Raw genomic sequence first — 16,425 nt, forward strand, 5'->3', positions numbered from 1 at the left:
TTGCAGTTCTGGAGGTCAGAAGTCCACAACAGTTACGGCAGCACTGGTTCCCTCTAGAGGTTTCAGGGAGAATCTGTTTCCTTGCCTTTTCCAGCTTCCAGAGACCGTCCCCATTCCTTGGCCCATGGACTTGCATCAGTATAGCCTCTTATCCTCCTGTTTGCAGGGTGACATTGCTTCTTCCTCTCATCATCTGCCTCACTCTTATAAGGACTTTTGTGGTTATATCACGCCCACCCAAATAATAAAGGGTCATTTCCCTATTCCAAACCCTGAACTTAATCATCTGTCAAGTTCCTTCTGCCATGTTTTGTTTTTTTTTTTTTTCCCCAGTCATGTCTGACTCTTTGTGACCCCTCATGGACTGCAGCATGCCAGGCTACCCTGTACTTCACTCTCTCTCTCTCTCTCTCATGTCCATTAAGTCAATGATACCATCCAACCATATCATCTTCTGTCACCCCCTTCTCCTCCTGCCCTCAATCTTTCCCAGCATCAGGGTCTTTTCCAATGAGTTTCTTCCAAGGAGCAAGCATCTTTTAACTTCATGGCTGCAATCACCATCTGCATGATTTTGGAGCCCAAAAGAATAAAGCCTGTCACTGTTTTGTTTCCCTACCTATTTGCCATGAAGTGATGGGACTGGATGCCACGATCTTAGTTTTTTGAATGTTGAGTTTTAAGCCAGCTTTTTCACTCTCCTTTCACCTTCACCAAGAAGCTCTAGTTGTTCTTCACTTTCTGCCATTAGGGTGGTGTCATCTGTATATCTGAGGTTATTGGTATAACCTTGACTCTTCTGTCATATAATGGAACATGTTTACAGGTTCTGGAATTAGGATTCAAACATCTCTAGGGTGGTGTGGGAAAAGAGGTGTATTATTCAGTCTACCATACTTTCTGTTAAATGGTTTACTTAAAGAATTGATTTTTTAGGCCATAACAAAAAAAAGGGAGTTTAATTTTTTTTTAGGTTATCTATAATGCTTTTGTGTCAGGGCAATAAAACTGGGAAAATCACACAGTACCTTAAAGGAAAAATTATTTTCAGTAAGCAAGCACTCAAAACTACTAAGGTTGGCTTTTAAAATCATAGTTAATTCATTTGTTGTCCTTGTTTTAAAATGGAAAGAACTGCATCTCAAGAATCTCCTCCTTGCTTAGAAAACTGGGATGGATTGGTTGCCTTACAGAAGATAAGGCTATTAAACAATAAATAACTTCACTGTTTACACTGGGAAATTCTTAACAACTAAACTGCTTGCTCTTCTGGGCAAATGACTCTTTTATCAGAAAAAAATTACTTCCCTGGGCTGAGGTTGCTTGCTGCTTACCAGTAGTTCATTTATCAATACTTGCTTCAGGACAATCTATTATGTTACAGTTTGCCCGATCTCAACCAGATTCCTGTACTGGAAAACATTCCTCCTACCAGACTCCAAGATGCCGTAAACATCTTGCCCTGAGCATCCCCTCCTTAGACCACTGACTTTGTCTCATTTTCCTTTAGAGAAGGAATGAAAACATCCACAGCCAAGCAGTCTTTGACACTGCACATAGAAGACTGCGCTACACAACTTGTAACAGACCTATGAACAGTATCACAGTTAGGTTGAAAGTGAAAGTGAAGTCGCTCAGTCCTGTCCCAACTCTGCAACACCACGGACTGTACCCTACCAGGCTCCTCTGTACATGGAATTTTCCAGGCAAGAATACTGGAGTGGGTTGCCATTTTCTTCTCCAGGGGATCTTCCTGACCTATGGAATAAACCCGGGTCTCCCACATTGTAGGCAGACACTTCTACCATCTAAGCCACCAGGGAAGTCAGGTTGTTTCTAAAATTCAATGGAATTCTTCCCTTGCACTATTTTTTGCAGCTGTGCACCTTGTGAAATCTACTGCTACCCTGGTTCACTCACACACAGTCACGTGGTTTCAGGCTGCCCTCTGCCTAGTTCCTGCAGCCCTTCTTTGCTGCAATAACCTCTTGATAGCTCACTAATACTTCCCCCACCAAAGAGTAACTTCTTTTGTTGAATATTAGAAGAACTCTAATGATGATGATGTGGCATTAAATGCATAAGTTGAAAACAGAACTCTAGTTCTTTACCAACCAACAGCAAAAGATAATACTTTAAATTAAAAGGCATTGTATACCACCTAAGTGTATTTAAACTGTATGAAGTGTACTACATAGAGAGACCTCACAAAGAAATATTTAAGGGTCAGTAATAAAGATTTAATTTAGTTGCATACAGATAACTCAATTAGCTAAGCTCTTTAATATCTACAAATGAGACATAATTACTTTCTCATGTATCTTACAAAACTACCATAAAGCACTGGAAATTAAATCTTACATTATGATGATAAACACTGCCTGAGAAATTATTTTACTTGTTAATAATAAATGAAACAAAATTTCAGAGACAAGATTTATTTACTAAGATGCAATTCCAATGATTTGGAGAATGTGGTAAATATCTAGAAATAAAACACATCTAGAACAAAATCCCATGGATGGAGGAGTCTGGTGGGCTGCGGTCCATGGGGTCACTGAGAGTCGGACACGACTTGAGTGACTTCACTTTCACTTTTCACTTTCATGAATTGGAGAAGGAAATGGCAACCCACTCCAGTGTTCTTGCCTGGAGAATCCCAGGGACAGGGAAGCCTGGTGGGCTGCCGTCTATGGGGTCGCACAGAGTTGGACAATGACTGAAGTGACTTAGCAGAAGCCGCAGCAGAACCTTTATCAGAAAGGTATAAGATAAACCCCACATGCTTATGGTTACTTTAAATCTAGACCTTCTTATCTACTGAGCAGTTCTAGTTTTCAAGTAACCATAAGAACATTCGGTCTTACATTTATAGTATCATTGCAACATTAAATTACAATGATAACAATGAATGAAATAACAAGGAAATACAAATAACAAGGAAATACAAGTAACAATGAAATAATAAATCACAATGAAAACAAAATAATTTAGTTGTAGTCAAATAAAAACATCATACTCAGTATAACATACTGTCTGGTTATTTTTTTTAAAGGAAAACTCAAATTACTCTGGGTTATTCTTTCATGTAATCTTTATTTTAGTAATTGAGTGGGAGTATCTTTTCAACTAAAATAAAAATCTGGACCAAAATTAGCTGAAATGGAAAACTGAAATATATGACCCATCTGTAACTAGGTAAAAACTGTTTTTAACTGCAAGCTTTATAATAATTTATAATCATTTTCTTCTTAACCAGGTAGAAAAAGAGCACTGCCTTTGCAAATAGCAAAACTAAACCGTCATTACAGCTGTAAATGAACCTTCCCCTTAAAATATAACAATACCATGCAAATTTAAGAGCAGCAGTACTTTTATTGGACAGAACTTTATAATTTACAAAAATGACTTCCATTCTCATGGCACTTTTTAAAAGAGGATTTAATAAAATTAAAATACTGAACAGCTCTTTCTGTGGAAAAAAGAATGCGATAACGGCTGCCATTTTGAAAGGACAACATTCTCTCTAGGGGTCTGGCTGCAATCGTCATCCTTCTTCCTCAGCAGCATCTTCTGGAACAACAAACAAGACACTGTGTGGTCCTAATCTTCAGCTGAAGATTTCAGAGCCCCCGTAAACCTTCATCTGCAGCAACCAGCTCAGCTAATCCCATTTAGACGTTTTCCTCCTCATGTAACTGTGTCCCTCACTATCAATAGCTTCATAGAGGTCCTTCTCGTTCTCCCGCGTCGCATGTAGGTAACCGATATAAGCCACACAAAGCGAAAAGGTTATTAATCCGAAAGCCATTACAGGTTTGTTCTGTCAAAGAAAAAAAAAATCACAAGGTCTCAATAAGACCAATCATTTGAGGAGACTCAAATATTTCCTGCACTTTCTCCTCGTCATGCCAAGGCTTTAGTACCACACTAGCATTCCTAGGGTAAAATTCCATTTCTAACATTTATCCATTTCTTTATTCAGTTAACTCAACTCCTGATAACTTAGAGACTATGGAAGACTCTTCCTTCTTCTCTTCACAGCTGGGACATCTCTGACCTTCACCTTTAGAAGGAAATTGGTCCGGTGCTCAGTTTTCAGTTACCTATGTTGTGAAGAAGTTGCTTAACTCTTTTGGGCCCAAGTTTTCCATCTGCAAACCTTAAATTTGTTATTTTTATTAAGAAGTGAGGAATGAAGTCTACATGCTTTTCTTGTCACCCAGGATCATGAAAAACTGGCAGAAAGCCTTTCATGTTATATACCAGGTACAGCAAAACAGACACACCCTTCTCTGGGAACTTATTCTGTTACCTCAAGAAACACAGTCATAGAACAGATATGCTGTTACAATAACTCTGATTTGCTGTGTAAAATCCAAGACCCTAAGAGGCAAAGGGATGCTACTTTGATTTTTTTTTTTTTTTTTTTGGTCACACCACACACTTTTGGGGATTTTAGTTCCCCAGCCAGGGATTGAACGTGTGCCCTTGGCAGTGAGAAGGCAGAGTACTAACTATTGGACAGCTAAGGAATTCCTGAATTTTTTTAAAAAGAGCTTTTAAATTCTGTATTTTCTGCTTCTGTCATTATTTCTGCTTCTGTTTCACTACTATTCTTAATCAAAAAAATCAAGGTCAAACTTTTTCAGTGGGATGGACATCTGAGAAAGGCCACTCACTCAGGGCAGCTTACTTTTGCAGTTCTTGAACTGTACTTGGCAAGTAAAAAAACACATTAGTTCAAAGTTTTTAAAACAGTCTACCTTGATTTAATGATTTGATTGCTAAATTGACCTACTTAACTTTCTATACAGGTAACTAATGTTATTAAAATTCTAATCAAATTCAAACATTTAAGTAAATTTTATGACTTGATCTGCATTTTTCAAAAAATAAAACTTAACAAATCAAATGTATTCAGTAACTTGCTACAAAAATATGATTAGCTAATTCCCTAACAGTGTATAAATGCATGTTTTCATATTTTTCAATATATGTTTGCTAAATCTCCTAGGTTAAAATATTATTAATAAGCCTAGGATTATAGACTGATCAGATTTTCATTCTGTTTCCTTTGTTTCAATGGAAGGTCTTATTTACTTAATAGTACCCGATCAAACAAGTTTCCTTAAAATCAATGTAGCTATTAAAATAAAATTTTAAACCGGAATTTGATCAGTTGATTAAAATTCAACTATTTACCATTTAAATTCTCAAACACCCTCAAAATAATTAGCTTTATATGTATATTTAGTGAAACAGCATTTAAGATTTTTCTTCCATCTGCTTCTTAACCAGAGAGGTCTTACTAGTTAACATCAAATTTCCATGATAAAATCAAATGTTACAGGAAAATTAGAACTTTCTATCTCTGAAAGCCTAGGTAAATTGAACATAAAGTCTTATCCTGGATGTATCTCTTACAGGTTTAATGAAGAGCTCTGGATTCACAGCTCGAAATAAGGTTGTGGTGCGGACCCCTCTGAGCCCTACGTTTCCCAGGTCTTTCTCCTTGGGTGGCTCCTTTTTAAAGGCTGGAGGCTCAGGTGCTGAAGACATCTTGACTAACGATGATTTAATACCTAAAAATAAAATAAAAGACTTTTTTCCCTTCAAAGTTACGTTTTTCTGATAATGCTCTTAAAAAAAAATCATTCTACATTCAGTCTTTTTTTCGAATTCCAGTCTAGATATATACCAAAAGTGACAGTCAATTCTTTTATTACTTTGTATAATATGTACTTTGTAAATGGCCTTTAGGTTTTGTTTGGTAAAATGGTTATTTTTCATCTCGTGGAACTAGTGAGGTAGGCAAAAGTCGTTTTCCTACTTTCCCAGGAGCCTACAGAATTTGTTTGCTGGTATGAGTCACACTGTATCTTGCTTATATGAAGGGGGTACTAAGGGTAGGAATGGCCAGTGGGTTATCTACACCTTCTTAATTTCCTTCCATTTTCACCGTTCCTCACCTTCCAACAGCCCTTTCAGGACACCGCCCTAAGAAGCATGCGCATTCTTCTGCTCCATTCCTCCCACTTTCCCTTCCCACCCCTCCGCTTCTCTCCACTGGGTCACCCCAGCACCAGCGCCATGCAGGAGGGGTGAGCAGCTGCTGTCCTTACTCCTCCTCCATCACCCGCTCTCTGGCAACAAACACTATGCTACCTCCTTAATTAATTACTCAGGATCTATCCTAATAGATCCAAGTATGTCTTTTGGCTTCCATTTCTCCCTGCTAGAATGTCAACACTTTGTGAATATTTTTTTCTTCTACATACTGCTGGGCAAAAGGTTATTCTTACCAATCCTGCCACCGAATGCTGGTGGGGTGGGTGGGGGGAATTTTGGAAGGGAAAAGATAGGGAAAGAAAACTTTCCAAAGAACGGCTGAGATTCATGACAATATAATAAAATTCTTTGGGGGAAATGGCGAACCCTCAGTAAATGTTATGAAATGAGAGTCAAACACTCATGTTTAAACACTTGTTGGGGCTTTGTTTATTCAAGTATTAAGTTTTCCATTTTACAGTCTTTTATAAAAGCAATATTTCTGCAACCTTATTACTTATGGAGAAACTTAGGAGTTCAGTTTTTTCAAAAGTGAAAAAGATTAGTCAATGAGAAAACTCAACACATGTGATCCAAACACAGGAGTGTCCTGGCCAGAGAAGGTGTCCATCAGCAAGAGGACCTTGCTTTTCACTTCTTTCTTCCTCTTGCCAACCATTCTCAGTTATTCATCAAATAAACCTCATGTTCTCTAGACATGTATACTGGCTTCATCATCACTGGGGAGCAAATGAACATTTCTGAAGCCCTGGGGGTTAACTGACTTGCCAATGACAAGTGGTCTCATCTCTTCCGACCATGATGCATTATAGCGGAAAAGAATGATCATCAACCTCTATATACCTCTTCTTTGAAGTCCACTTTGGACATGAATTATATGAGGTAACAACTCATAAAACAGTTCAATAGCATTTAACACATCATTCAAGCAGTAACTAGCAATTTTTAAAAAACTTCAACAACATTCAAGTTACTAATTTTCTCTATTGGAACAGTGATTTTTTTCCACTACAGACAGCTTCTGAAACAATTCCATAATATGTCTGAAATCTGTTCAGCCAGCACAAGCTTCCAACACATCATGCCTAAGGTTACCAAAAAACTCCAATGTTTTCTGCTGAACCAGGGGTCCACTCACATGCACATTTCTTAGCTGAATTTCTTGAAACTGTAAACTGAAGAAAAATGCACAAACTTAAAGTTGCAAGATAAGTTTTATTTGGGGATCTTACTGAGGTCTATCGCCTGGGAGATAGCCTGTCAGCTATATGTATATTGTATTTGCACAAGATTCTCTTTCCTTAGCTGAACCTACATTTACTTTGATGAAACAAGTAAATAAGCAGTCAAGGTAGTATTTATTATACTGTAAACTCTAGACACCAATATTTCACTTATGTTAAACTGTTCATGTTAAACTCTTTGCCAGAAATGACAATTAAAGAATACATAGGCTGGAAACTACTGCAAATGTTTATTGAAAGGGACTTTTACAAATTAAAGGGTTTCCCTGGTAGCTCAGATAGTAAAGAATCCACCTGCAATACAAGAGACCCCTTTTCAATTCCTGGGTCGGGAAGATCCGCTGGAGAAGGGATAGGCTACCCACTCTGGTATTCTGGACTGGAGAATTCCATGGACTGTATAGTCCATGGGGTCACAAAGGGTCGGAAATGACTGAGTGACTAAGTGCGTGCACGTGTGTGCACACACACACACCCCTTACATTTATGAAAATAATTATACCAATATTATTTTAAATATAAAACTATATATTTATTATTCTTAGGACTGGTCAGTGCATTTCTATTACAGTATGGCAAAATACTCCATAAGTATGACAAATCTTTGATTTGGAAATTATTTTAGAATCTTACACTTTAGAACTACTGACTTTAATTCATGCATAAATGTGGAGCTGGACCATAATGAAAACTGAGTGCTGAAGAATTGATGCTTTAGAACCGTGATGTTGGAGAAGACTCTTGAAAGTCCCTTGAAGTGCAGAGATATCAAACCAGACAATCCTAAAGGAAATCAGTCCTGAATATTCATTGGAAGGACTGATGTTGAAGCTGAAGCTCCAATACTTTGGCCACCTGATGCGAAGAACTGACTCACTGGAAATGACCCTGATGCTGGGAGACTGAAGGCAGGAGGAAAAAGGGGATGACAGAGGATGAGATCGTTGGATGGTACCACCGACTAGATGAACATGAGTTTGAGCAAGCTCCGGGAGATGGTGATGAACAGGGAAGCCTGGCGTGCTGCAGTCAATAGTGTCGCAAAGAGTCGGACACAACTAAGTGACTGAACTGAATGACTGACTGATACTTTAAATAAAAAGAGACAGATTACTGAGGCCAAAAAGGGACTTGTTAGGTAAGAATCTGTAATAAGAACAGAACAAAATGAGACTTTTCATGTCAGACAGTGTTCTTTTATATCCCCACACACGCCTGGCCCACAGAACGGTAGGAATATGACTGTGAAGGACATGCACGATGTGGTGGCTGAGTAAGTACATAAAATGCAAACCTTAGTGGTTTCTTCACAGGTGTGTTAATCAGAGCTGATATAAGTTCTAATTTTAAAAGCTACAGAACTAATCATAAATTCAAAGCACAGCAACAACCTATTCCAACAGAGTTACCATCTGACACACATCCATTGGAGCTTCTAAGTCTCCCCATCACTTTCTCCCACTTCTTTTTTTTCCCCCACTGCAAAGCACGAGGTAAATCATACTTACTTATTCGCATATGATATTGATCAATCTCTAGATATATTTGCTTTCAAGATGAGTTTATTCTTAAGCCAGGATCCGCATTTATTGTGTTAAAAAGGGGACTCTCTCTCTCTAGTGTGCACACGCGCGTGCATGCACGCACACACACAAACACACACGAGCAAGGATGATAGGAACTTGACACTGCACTGCTGCTGGCCAATTTGGTGATTAATTTCTGCACCGGTTGACCTCTAAAACACTCAATAAGTTAGGTATCCCAGGGGCCACCCCATGGCTGTGCAATCTGTCCAGGTGCCCCGTTCTTATTCTTCTTCATTATTTTCCATCACCCATTTCTTGTTCCCTTAAATAAGAAATTGTGTACATAATTTTTTTTAATAGAAGAGACTTGCATTTTTCATACCTGCCTAGAAAAAAAGATCTAAACTAAGCTGTATTTACTTCATACATCTCTCCGGGACAAAACACAAGTCTCTTCAACAACTGGTACTGGGAAAACTGGACAGCCACATGTAAAAGAATGAAACTAGAAGATTCTCTAATACCATACACAAACATAAACTTAAAATGGATTAAAGACCTAAGTTTAAGACTGGATACTATAAAACGCTTAGAGGAAAATACAGGCAGAACATTCTTTGACATAAGTCTCAGCAATATCTTTTTGGATCCCAAAGGATCCACCTACTACAGTGATGAAAATAAAAACAAAAATAGACAAATGCAACCTAATTAACTTAAAAGCTTTTGCACAGCAAAGGAAACCATAAACAAAATGAAAAGACAACCAAATATGGGAAAAAATACTTACAAATCATGGAATCAAGGGATTAATCTCCAAACATACAAATAGCTCATGCAGCTCAATATCCAAAAAAAAAAAAAATCAAACCCAAACAAAAAATGGGCAGAAGACCTAAACAGACATTTCTGCAAAGAAGGGATACAGAAGGCCAAAGAGCAGATGAAAAGGTGCTCAACACTGCTAACTATCAGAGTATCAAAATCACTGTGAGGTATCACCTAGCACTGTTCAGAACGTCCATCATTGAAAAATCTACAAATAATAAATACTGGAGAGGATGTGGGGAAAAGGGAAACCTCCATCACTGTTTGTGAGAGTGTGAACTGGTGCAGCAGTATGGAGGCTTCTTTTTTTTTTTTAATTTATTTATTTTTTTAATTTTAAAATCTTTCATTCTTACATGCATTCCCAAACATGAACCCCCCTCCCACCTCCCTCCCCATAACATCTCTCTGGGAGGCTTCTTAAAACACTAAAAATAGAGCTACTATATGATCCAGCAAACCCACTCCTGCACATATACCCAGAGAAAACCATAATTCAAAAAGATACAAGCACCGCAGTGTTCACAGCAGCACTATTTACAACAGCCAAGACATGTAAGCAATCTAACTGTCCACCAACAGATGAATGGATAAAGATGTGGTACATATACACAACGGAATATTACTCAGTCCTAAAAAATGAAAGAAGAAAAGCTATGACAAACCTAGACAGTGTATTAAAAAGCAGAGACCTTACTTTGCAGACAAAGGTCCATATAGTTAAAGCTATGGTTATTCCAGAAGTCATGTATGGATGCGAGCGTTGGACTATAAAGAAGGTTGAATGCTGAAAAATTGATGCTTTTGAGCTGTGATGTTGGAGAAGACTCTTGAGAGTCCCTTGGACTGCAAGGAGATTCAACCAGTCTATCCTAAAGGAAATCAGTCCTGAATATTCATCAGAAGGACTGATGCTGAAGCTGAAACTCCAATACTCTGGACACCTGATGCGAAGAACTGACTCACTGGAAAAGACCCTCATGCTGGGAAAGACTGAAGGCAGGAGAAGAAGGGGCAACAAAGTATGAGATTGGCTGGATGACATCACTGACTCAATGGACATGAATTTGAGCAAGCTCTGGGAGATGGTGAAGGACAGGGAAGCCTGGTGTGCTGCAGTCCATGGGGTAGCAAAGATTTGGACACAACTGAGCAACTGAACAACAAAAAAATGAAATAATGTTATTTGAAGCAAAATGGATGGACCTAGAGATCATACTAAGCAAAGTCAGTCAAAAAAGAGAAAGACAAATACCATATGATATCACTTATACATGGAATCTAAATGATACAAACAAACTTATTTACAAAACAGAAAAAGAATCACGGACACAGAAAACAAACTTATGGTTACAAAAAAGGGAATGGTAGCGTGGGATAAATTAGGAATCTGGGATTAACATACACGACTATATATAAAATAATCAACAAGGATATACTGTATAACACAGAGAGCTACACTCAATGTTTTGTAATAAACTATAAGGGAAAAGAATCTGAAAAAAACATATGTATAACTAAATCATACATTGTGCTGTACACCTGTAGCTAATACAGCATTGTAAATAAACGATATTCCAATCTAAAAGCTTTTTTTTAAAAAAAAGATCTAAACTAAACTGTGTTTACTTCATACATCCCTCCCAGCAAAAGGTTCTTTAACTTTTCCTCCTGCCCATTCTCTGGGGAAGGCAATAGGTGATGAGAGAGGAAGCAGCAGCCTCTTTGTAGCAACGCCCTAAAGTGTGAGTGAAAATGGTGCCCCCAGAACAAATACACTGTGAGAGACGGTACAAAGATGATCTTCAGCAGTAGGAATTTTAAACCATTTTCTCTCCTTTATTAAAATTCTGCTCTGTGGGATAATCCAGCTGATATTAAACAATTTGTTGGCACAAAACTGGCATGACATAAAAATTAGACCACGATATAAAGAATATGACTTACTTTGGTGAAAAACTTAGTCCTTAGATATTCATTTTGAAATAAGCATCTGCACAGAAGATAAATGGAAAAAAAAAAAAAACGGTCAGAATCAGAGAATACTGGTGAGAAGGAATACCAGGAATTAAATAAAAGCCTTAGGGAATTATAAAATGACAAAATACTTTCAGGATATATAAATGTACTTGTTATTTTTGTTTCACATACCACACTATTTCAGAATTTAAGAAAATAACTTGAAGTTTGGGGCAGGACACCTTAAAAATAATTTGATTTAGAATAAACAAGTTCAGGGCAGAATCAGACAGCTTTCTGTCTTAAAGGAATGTACCATTGTTGCAAATTCCAACTTTGCTACCGATTAGGTATGTTTTTGAGTGACAACTTCTCTAAGCTTCAGTTTGCACTCTTATAAAAGGGATATTACCTATTGCATAGAATGACTTTGTATATTAAATGAGGTAACATTTTTTAAAGGACATAACAGAAGTTCAACAAATGGTAGCTATTTTCATCTCCACCAATTAATTCAATCCTTTTTTCCATACAAATCTAAACCAAAAGAGATTGACTGTCTTTGCCCATGGAAGAGTGAGATAATCCAGGTCACTCAAGTTCCAGCCAACCCCTGGTCCACCATACACCTGTAAATCGCTAAGACTCAGCATTTGTAAGTCATTACAAGATTTAAGAAATGTAACAAAATGTTTTAATTGGAGTATAATTGCTTTACAGTGTTAGTTTCTGCTGCATAACAACAGTGAATCAACTATATGCATACATATATCCCCCCTCTCTTGAGCCTCCCACCCACCCTTGTCCACCCCTCTAGTCTCACAGAGCGCTGAACTGAGCTTCCTGTGCTATCAGCAGCTTCCCGCTAGCGATTTTACAAGGTAGCCCGTGTGTCAGTGCTGCTCTCTCCATCTGTCTCACCCTCCCCTTCCCAGCCCCCCTCACCATCCAGTCTGTTCTCCACATCTGTCTCTCTGTTCCTGTCCTGCGAATGGCTTCATCAGTACCATTTTCTAGACTCATCATATACACACATTAATATACAATATTTGTTTTTCTCTCTCTGATTTTCTCCACTCTGTATGACAGACTCCAGGTTCAACCACTTCTCTACAAATGACCCAATTTAGTTTATTTTTATGGCTGAGTAATATTCCAACCGGAGAAGGCAATGGCACCCCATTCCAGTACTCTTGCCTGGAAAATCCCATGGATGGAGGAGCCTGGTGGGCTGCAGTCCATGTGATCGCTAGGAGTCGCACACGACTGAGCAACTTCACTTTCACTTTTCACTTTCATGCGTTGGAGAAGGAAATGGCAACCCACTCCAGTGTTCTTGCCTTGAGAATCCCAGGGACACGGGGGCCTGGTGGGCTGCCGGCTCTGGGGTCGCACAGAGTCGCACACGACCTAGCAGCAGCAGCAGCAATATTCCAACAAAGCACAAAATTATAATCACTTAATTTTTTAAAATTTATTTTTAATTGAAGGATAATTGCTTTACAATACTGTGTTGGTTTCGGTCATACATCAACATGAATCAGATAGATACACATATGTCCCCTACCTTTTGGGTTTTAAATTTTAAAGATGAACTGTGCATTTGTTGTTTTTAAGATAAAACAGGAGTTATTTTTTTTAATCCCTTGAAATTTACCATACCTAGAGACAGATACTGACAAAGAGTGTTATTTACAAAAAATGTTGCCAACAATTTGAGGGTGTAAAGTATTATTTGGGTCCGCTGCCTTCCCCATACTGTGGGACCTACACTACATCTTGCTATTAGTCAAAGACATATGCCTTTGAAGCCTCCAGAAAAAGAAACTGCATTCAATTAACTTCTAGACATTGTCTTGCAGGGGGCACACAGGACTGTAAACACAGTTAAAAAGAAAAGAGGAACCTCACGTGAAAAAATTACAAAACCACTTTCCCCTAATTAGGAGTTTGGTGAGGTGGGATACCAAAAAAACTATCCAGAAAATTAGAAGATTCTTTGGGTGGAGGTGTCCACGTATGGGGCGGGACACGGGCCCGTGGGGTCAGAAACCTCCAGATCCAGCTCTGGGAGTTCACCGAGTGGCGACGACTGTGCGGGGAAAGAGAGGGGCTCGAGAGAACGCCGCCGAGTCCGAATCCACGCACCTGGGAGCGAGGTCCACAGGGCGGTCGGGCCAGCCAAAGCCAGGATCAAGACCGCTGTAGAGCGGCCACCTCGTCCCCGACCCCGCCACCCCAGCCCCGTCCGCCGCTCACCTGTCGCGGGGTCACCTCGTCTACCCGCCCGCCGCACTCCGTCTCGTCTCCTCCTCCGGGAGAGAACGTCTCAGTGCACTCCGCAAACTCGGCGCTGCAGCGGCCCCTACAGCCTGGAGGCTGCGGCTCAGGGGCGCGGGAGTTGCGGCGATGAGTTTAGCGCCTCTCCTCAACATCCCTGGTCCTCCAGTCCAACGGAGGGATGGAGTTTGCAAGGGGCCTTTTAGGTTTCTTCCTTTTGTGCCTTATGTTTTCAGTCCCCTAGGTTCCAATAACTTTCCAGTTTCGCATGTGTGTTTTGTATAAGTAAAAGAAGAAATCACCTAGAACTACATTTATTTAATGGAAGGGGAAAGCTTTCTGATTTGGGAAAGAACACTTGAATCTGGTCTCCTCCGGGCCCCATTTTATGGGCACAGTCTTTCAAATGCACAGTTAGTGCTCTGCCATTCTATTAGTGCCTTGAAATTCCAAGATGTGGTTATGGTTGTGATTTTCACACACTTTGCTGATGGTGATGGAGTGGGTTGCCATACCCTCCTCCAGGGGATCTTCCCAGCCCAAGGATCCAACCCGGCTCTCCCGCATTGCAGGCGGATTCTTCACTGTCTGAGCCACCAGGAAAGCCCAAAAACACTGGAGTGGGTAGCTTATCCCTTCTCCATGGGAACTTCCTGACTCAGGAATGGAACCAGGGTCTCCTGCATTGCAGAGAGATTCTTCACCAGTTGAGCTACCCAGGAAGCCCTAAATGCCAAATACCACTGTGCAAAGAAAAGCACTTTTACTATCATGATCAACCTAAAGTGATCAAGTAAAAGAATAAATGAAACCTAAGAACCTGTTTAATAAAAAAACAGCATAAACTATAGGTAATTATAAGAGAGAAAAGCCTAAAGATCTTGTCAATTTAATGGATATGAGTACAATGCAAATGATATGAATAGACAATAGTTCTATTTTATGATGCTTTTAAGAAATTACTTTGAAGAATGATGCTAGTCTGAATGCAGCTTTTATAATCCTGTTTTAAAATAGCATCATCAATATTTAATAATATTTAACAAGAGATCTGATATTTGCTAGGGTTAGGAGATTTTATATTTGATGGGATTAGCTACATAAAACAAAGTTTCATCCATGAGAACATTCATTCAAGTTTACAAAAGGTGTCTGTTTTAATTAGAAGTTTCCAAAGTGTGCTCCAGGGACAATACTGGTGGTCTGTGAGCCCTTTCAAGGGAATCTCATATGTGCTGGTGCATTTTTTTTCAGGCAAGAATTAATAGTTAATTTATAAGGTGTAATAAAATTATATTAACTTATTACTATGATGTTAATATGGTGTTTTGTCAAAGGCAGGGTTTGTTTTATTGCTGCTATAATTTTTATAAAATGAACGCTGGCTTCTTTTCCTTAGCATCAGTCCAAGTCAAAGTAGTTGATATAATTAACGTAGGTTCAGCATACAATTTTTATTTTCATCTGCAAATAACTGAAAGTATCTCAAATGTGAAAGGATCTGTATTGCCTCATGTAATTAGGTATAGGGAGGGGACTTGTTTGGGGAACAATGAGACATGGTACATCCATATATGCCAACAGGGCTCTCTTGTCTCATTTCTCTATGTGCTTCTTACATACACTTACTCCATGTCTTGGAGTAGGGTTCATCACGTTAAGGTTCATCTAAGTGGAAAGGGAGTTTCTCTAATTATCTATATAGCAAATCTCATAAAAGAGCTCTGACTGGCTTTCATGACTTTTGGGTCATGTACCGTTTTTCAGGACAAATTGCTGTGGACAGGAGGAAGGGATACCATGGCTGGCCCAGCCTGGGTCAAGGTCATATCATCATACCTCCGAGATTTAGGATGGGGTAGAGGTACTGCTGCTGCTGCTGCTGCTAAGTCATGTCAGTCATGTCCGACTCTGTGCAACCCCATAGACAGCAGCCCACCGGGCTCCCATCCCTGTGATTCTTCAGGCAAGAATACTGGTGTGGGTTGCCATTGCCTTCTCTGGTAGAGGTACTAGGAAGACAAAACCAGCAGATTTCCACCTTACCAGCAGACCTGCTTTCTAGTCCAGATTACACAAAACTCCTGAGAAGCAGCAGCTGGCAGGGACCATGGAACAGAACTTTTCCACCAAGGGGTGCCACAGCCACGCCCTCACATGCTAGTGAGGGGATGTGTACTTCTCATGGTGAGAGAAAGGCCAGGGTGGAAGAACTGGGTGGACCTGGTGCTGAACACACATGTGAGACTCCCGAGGAACTTGAAAAAAACAGTGTCACTACCTGCCACTATACAATTTATTTCTTTATTGTCTTTCTTCTCCATTATTCTTCATGTAAGCTCCATGAAGACATGAATGTGGAGTCCTATTCCAAGGCTACAGGTGCAAGACCTGGCATGAAGGCTACAGAAGGGGAGCCCAGAAACACGGTCATCTCCAGAACTGAATAAGCCCCTTTGTAACCGTTGTCAAAAGGCCCTCAATCATCACCAGCAAGCTTCCTGACTCCATAT

General features: G+C 39.5%; 1 protein-coding gene across 2 annotated transcripts; it reads right to left on the reverse strand.

The window, feature by feature from the left end:
• Positions 3,077–13,969, reverse strand: SMIM8 (small integral membrane protein 8). 2 transcript variants are annotated; one of them, XM_018053163.1, is made up of 4 exons: positions 13,892–13,969; positions 11,621–11,666; positions 5,428–5,585; positions 3,077–3,823 (listed from the first exon to the last, which is right to left on the reverse strand). In XM_018053163.1, exons 3-4 carry the CDS (start codon positions 5,560–5,562, stop codon positions 3,665–3,667), a joined length of 294 nt encoding a protein of 97 aa, XP_017908652.1. In that variant the 5' UTR covers positions 5,563–5,585; positions 11,621–11,666; positions 13,892–13,969; the 3' UTR covers positions 3,077–3,664. The 2 variants fall into 2 exon arrangements, with proteins under 2 accessions (XP_017908652.1, XP_017908653.1); XM_018053164.1 differs by lacking the exon at positions 11,621–11,666 and having other exon boundaries at positions 13,892–13,941.

This window comes from Capra hircus, chromosome 9 (assembly GCF_001704415.2).
Source record: "Capra hircus breed San Clemente chromosome 9, ASM170441v1, whole genome shotgun sequence".
In the NCBI taxonomy this organism is placed as follows: domain Eukaryota; kingdom Metazoa; phylum Chordata; class Mammalia; order Artiodactyla; family Bovidae; genus Capra; species Capra hircus.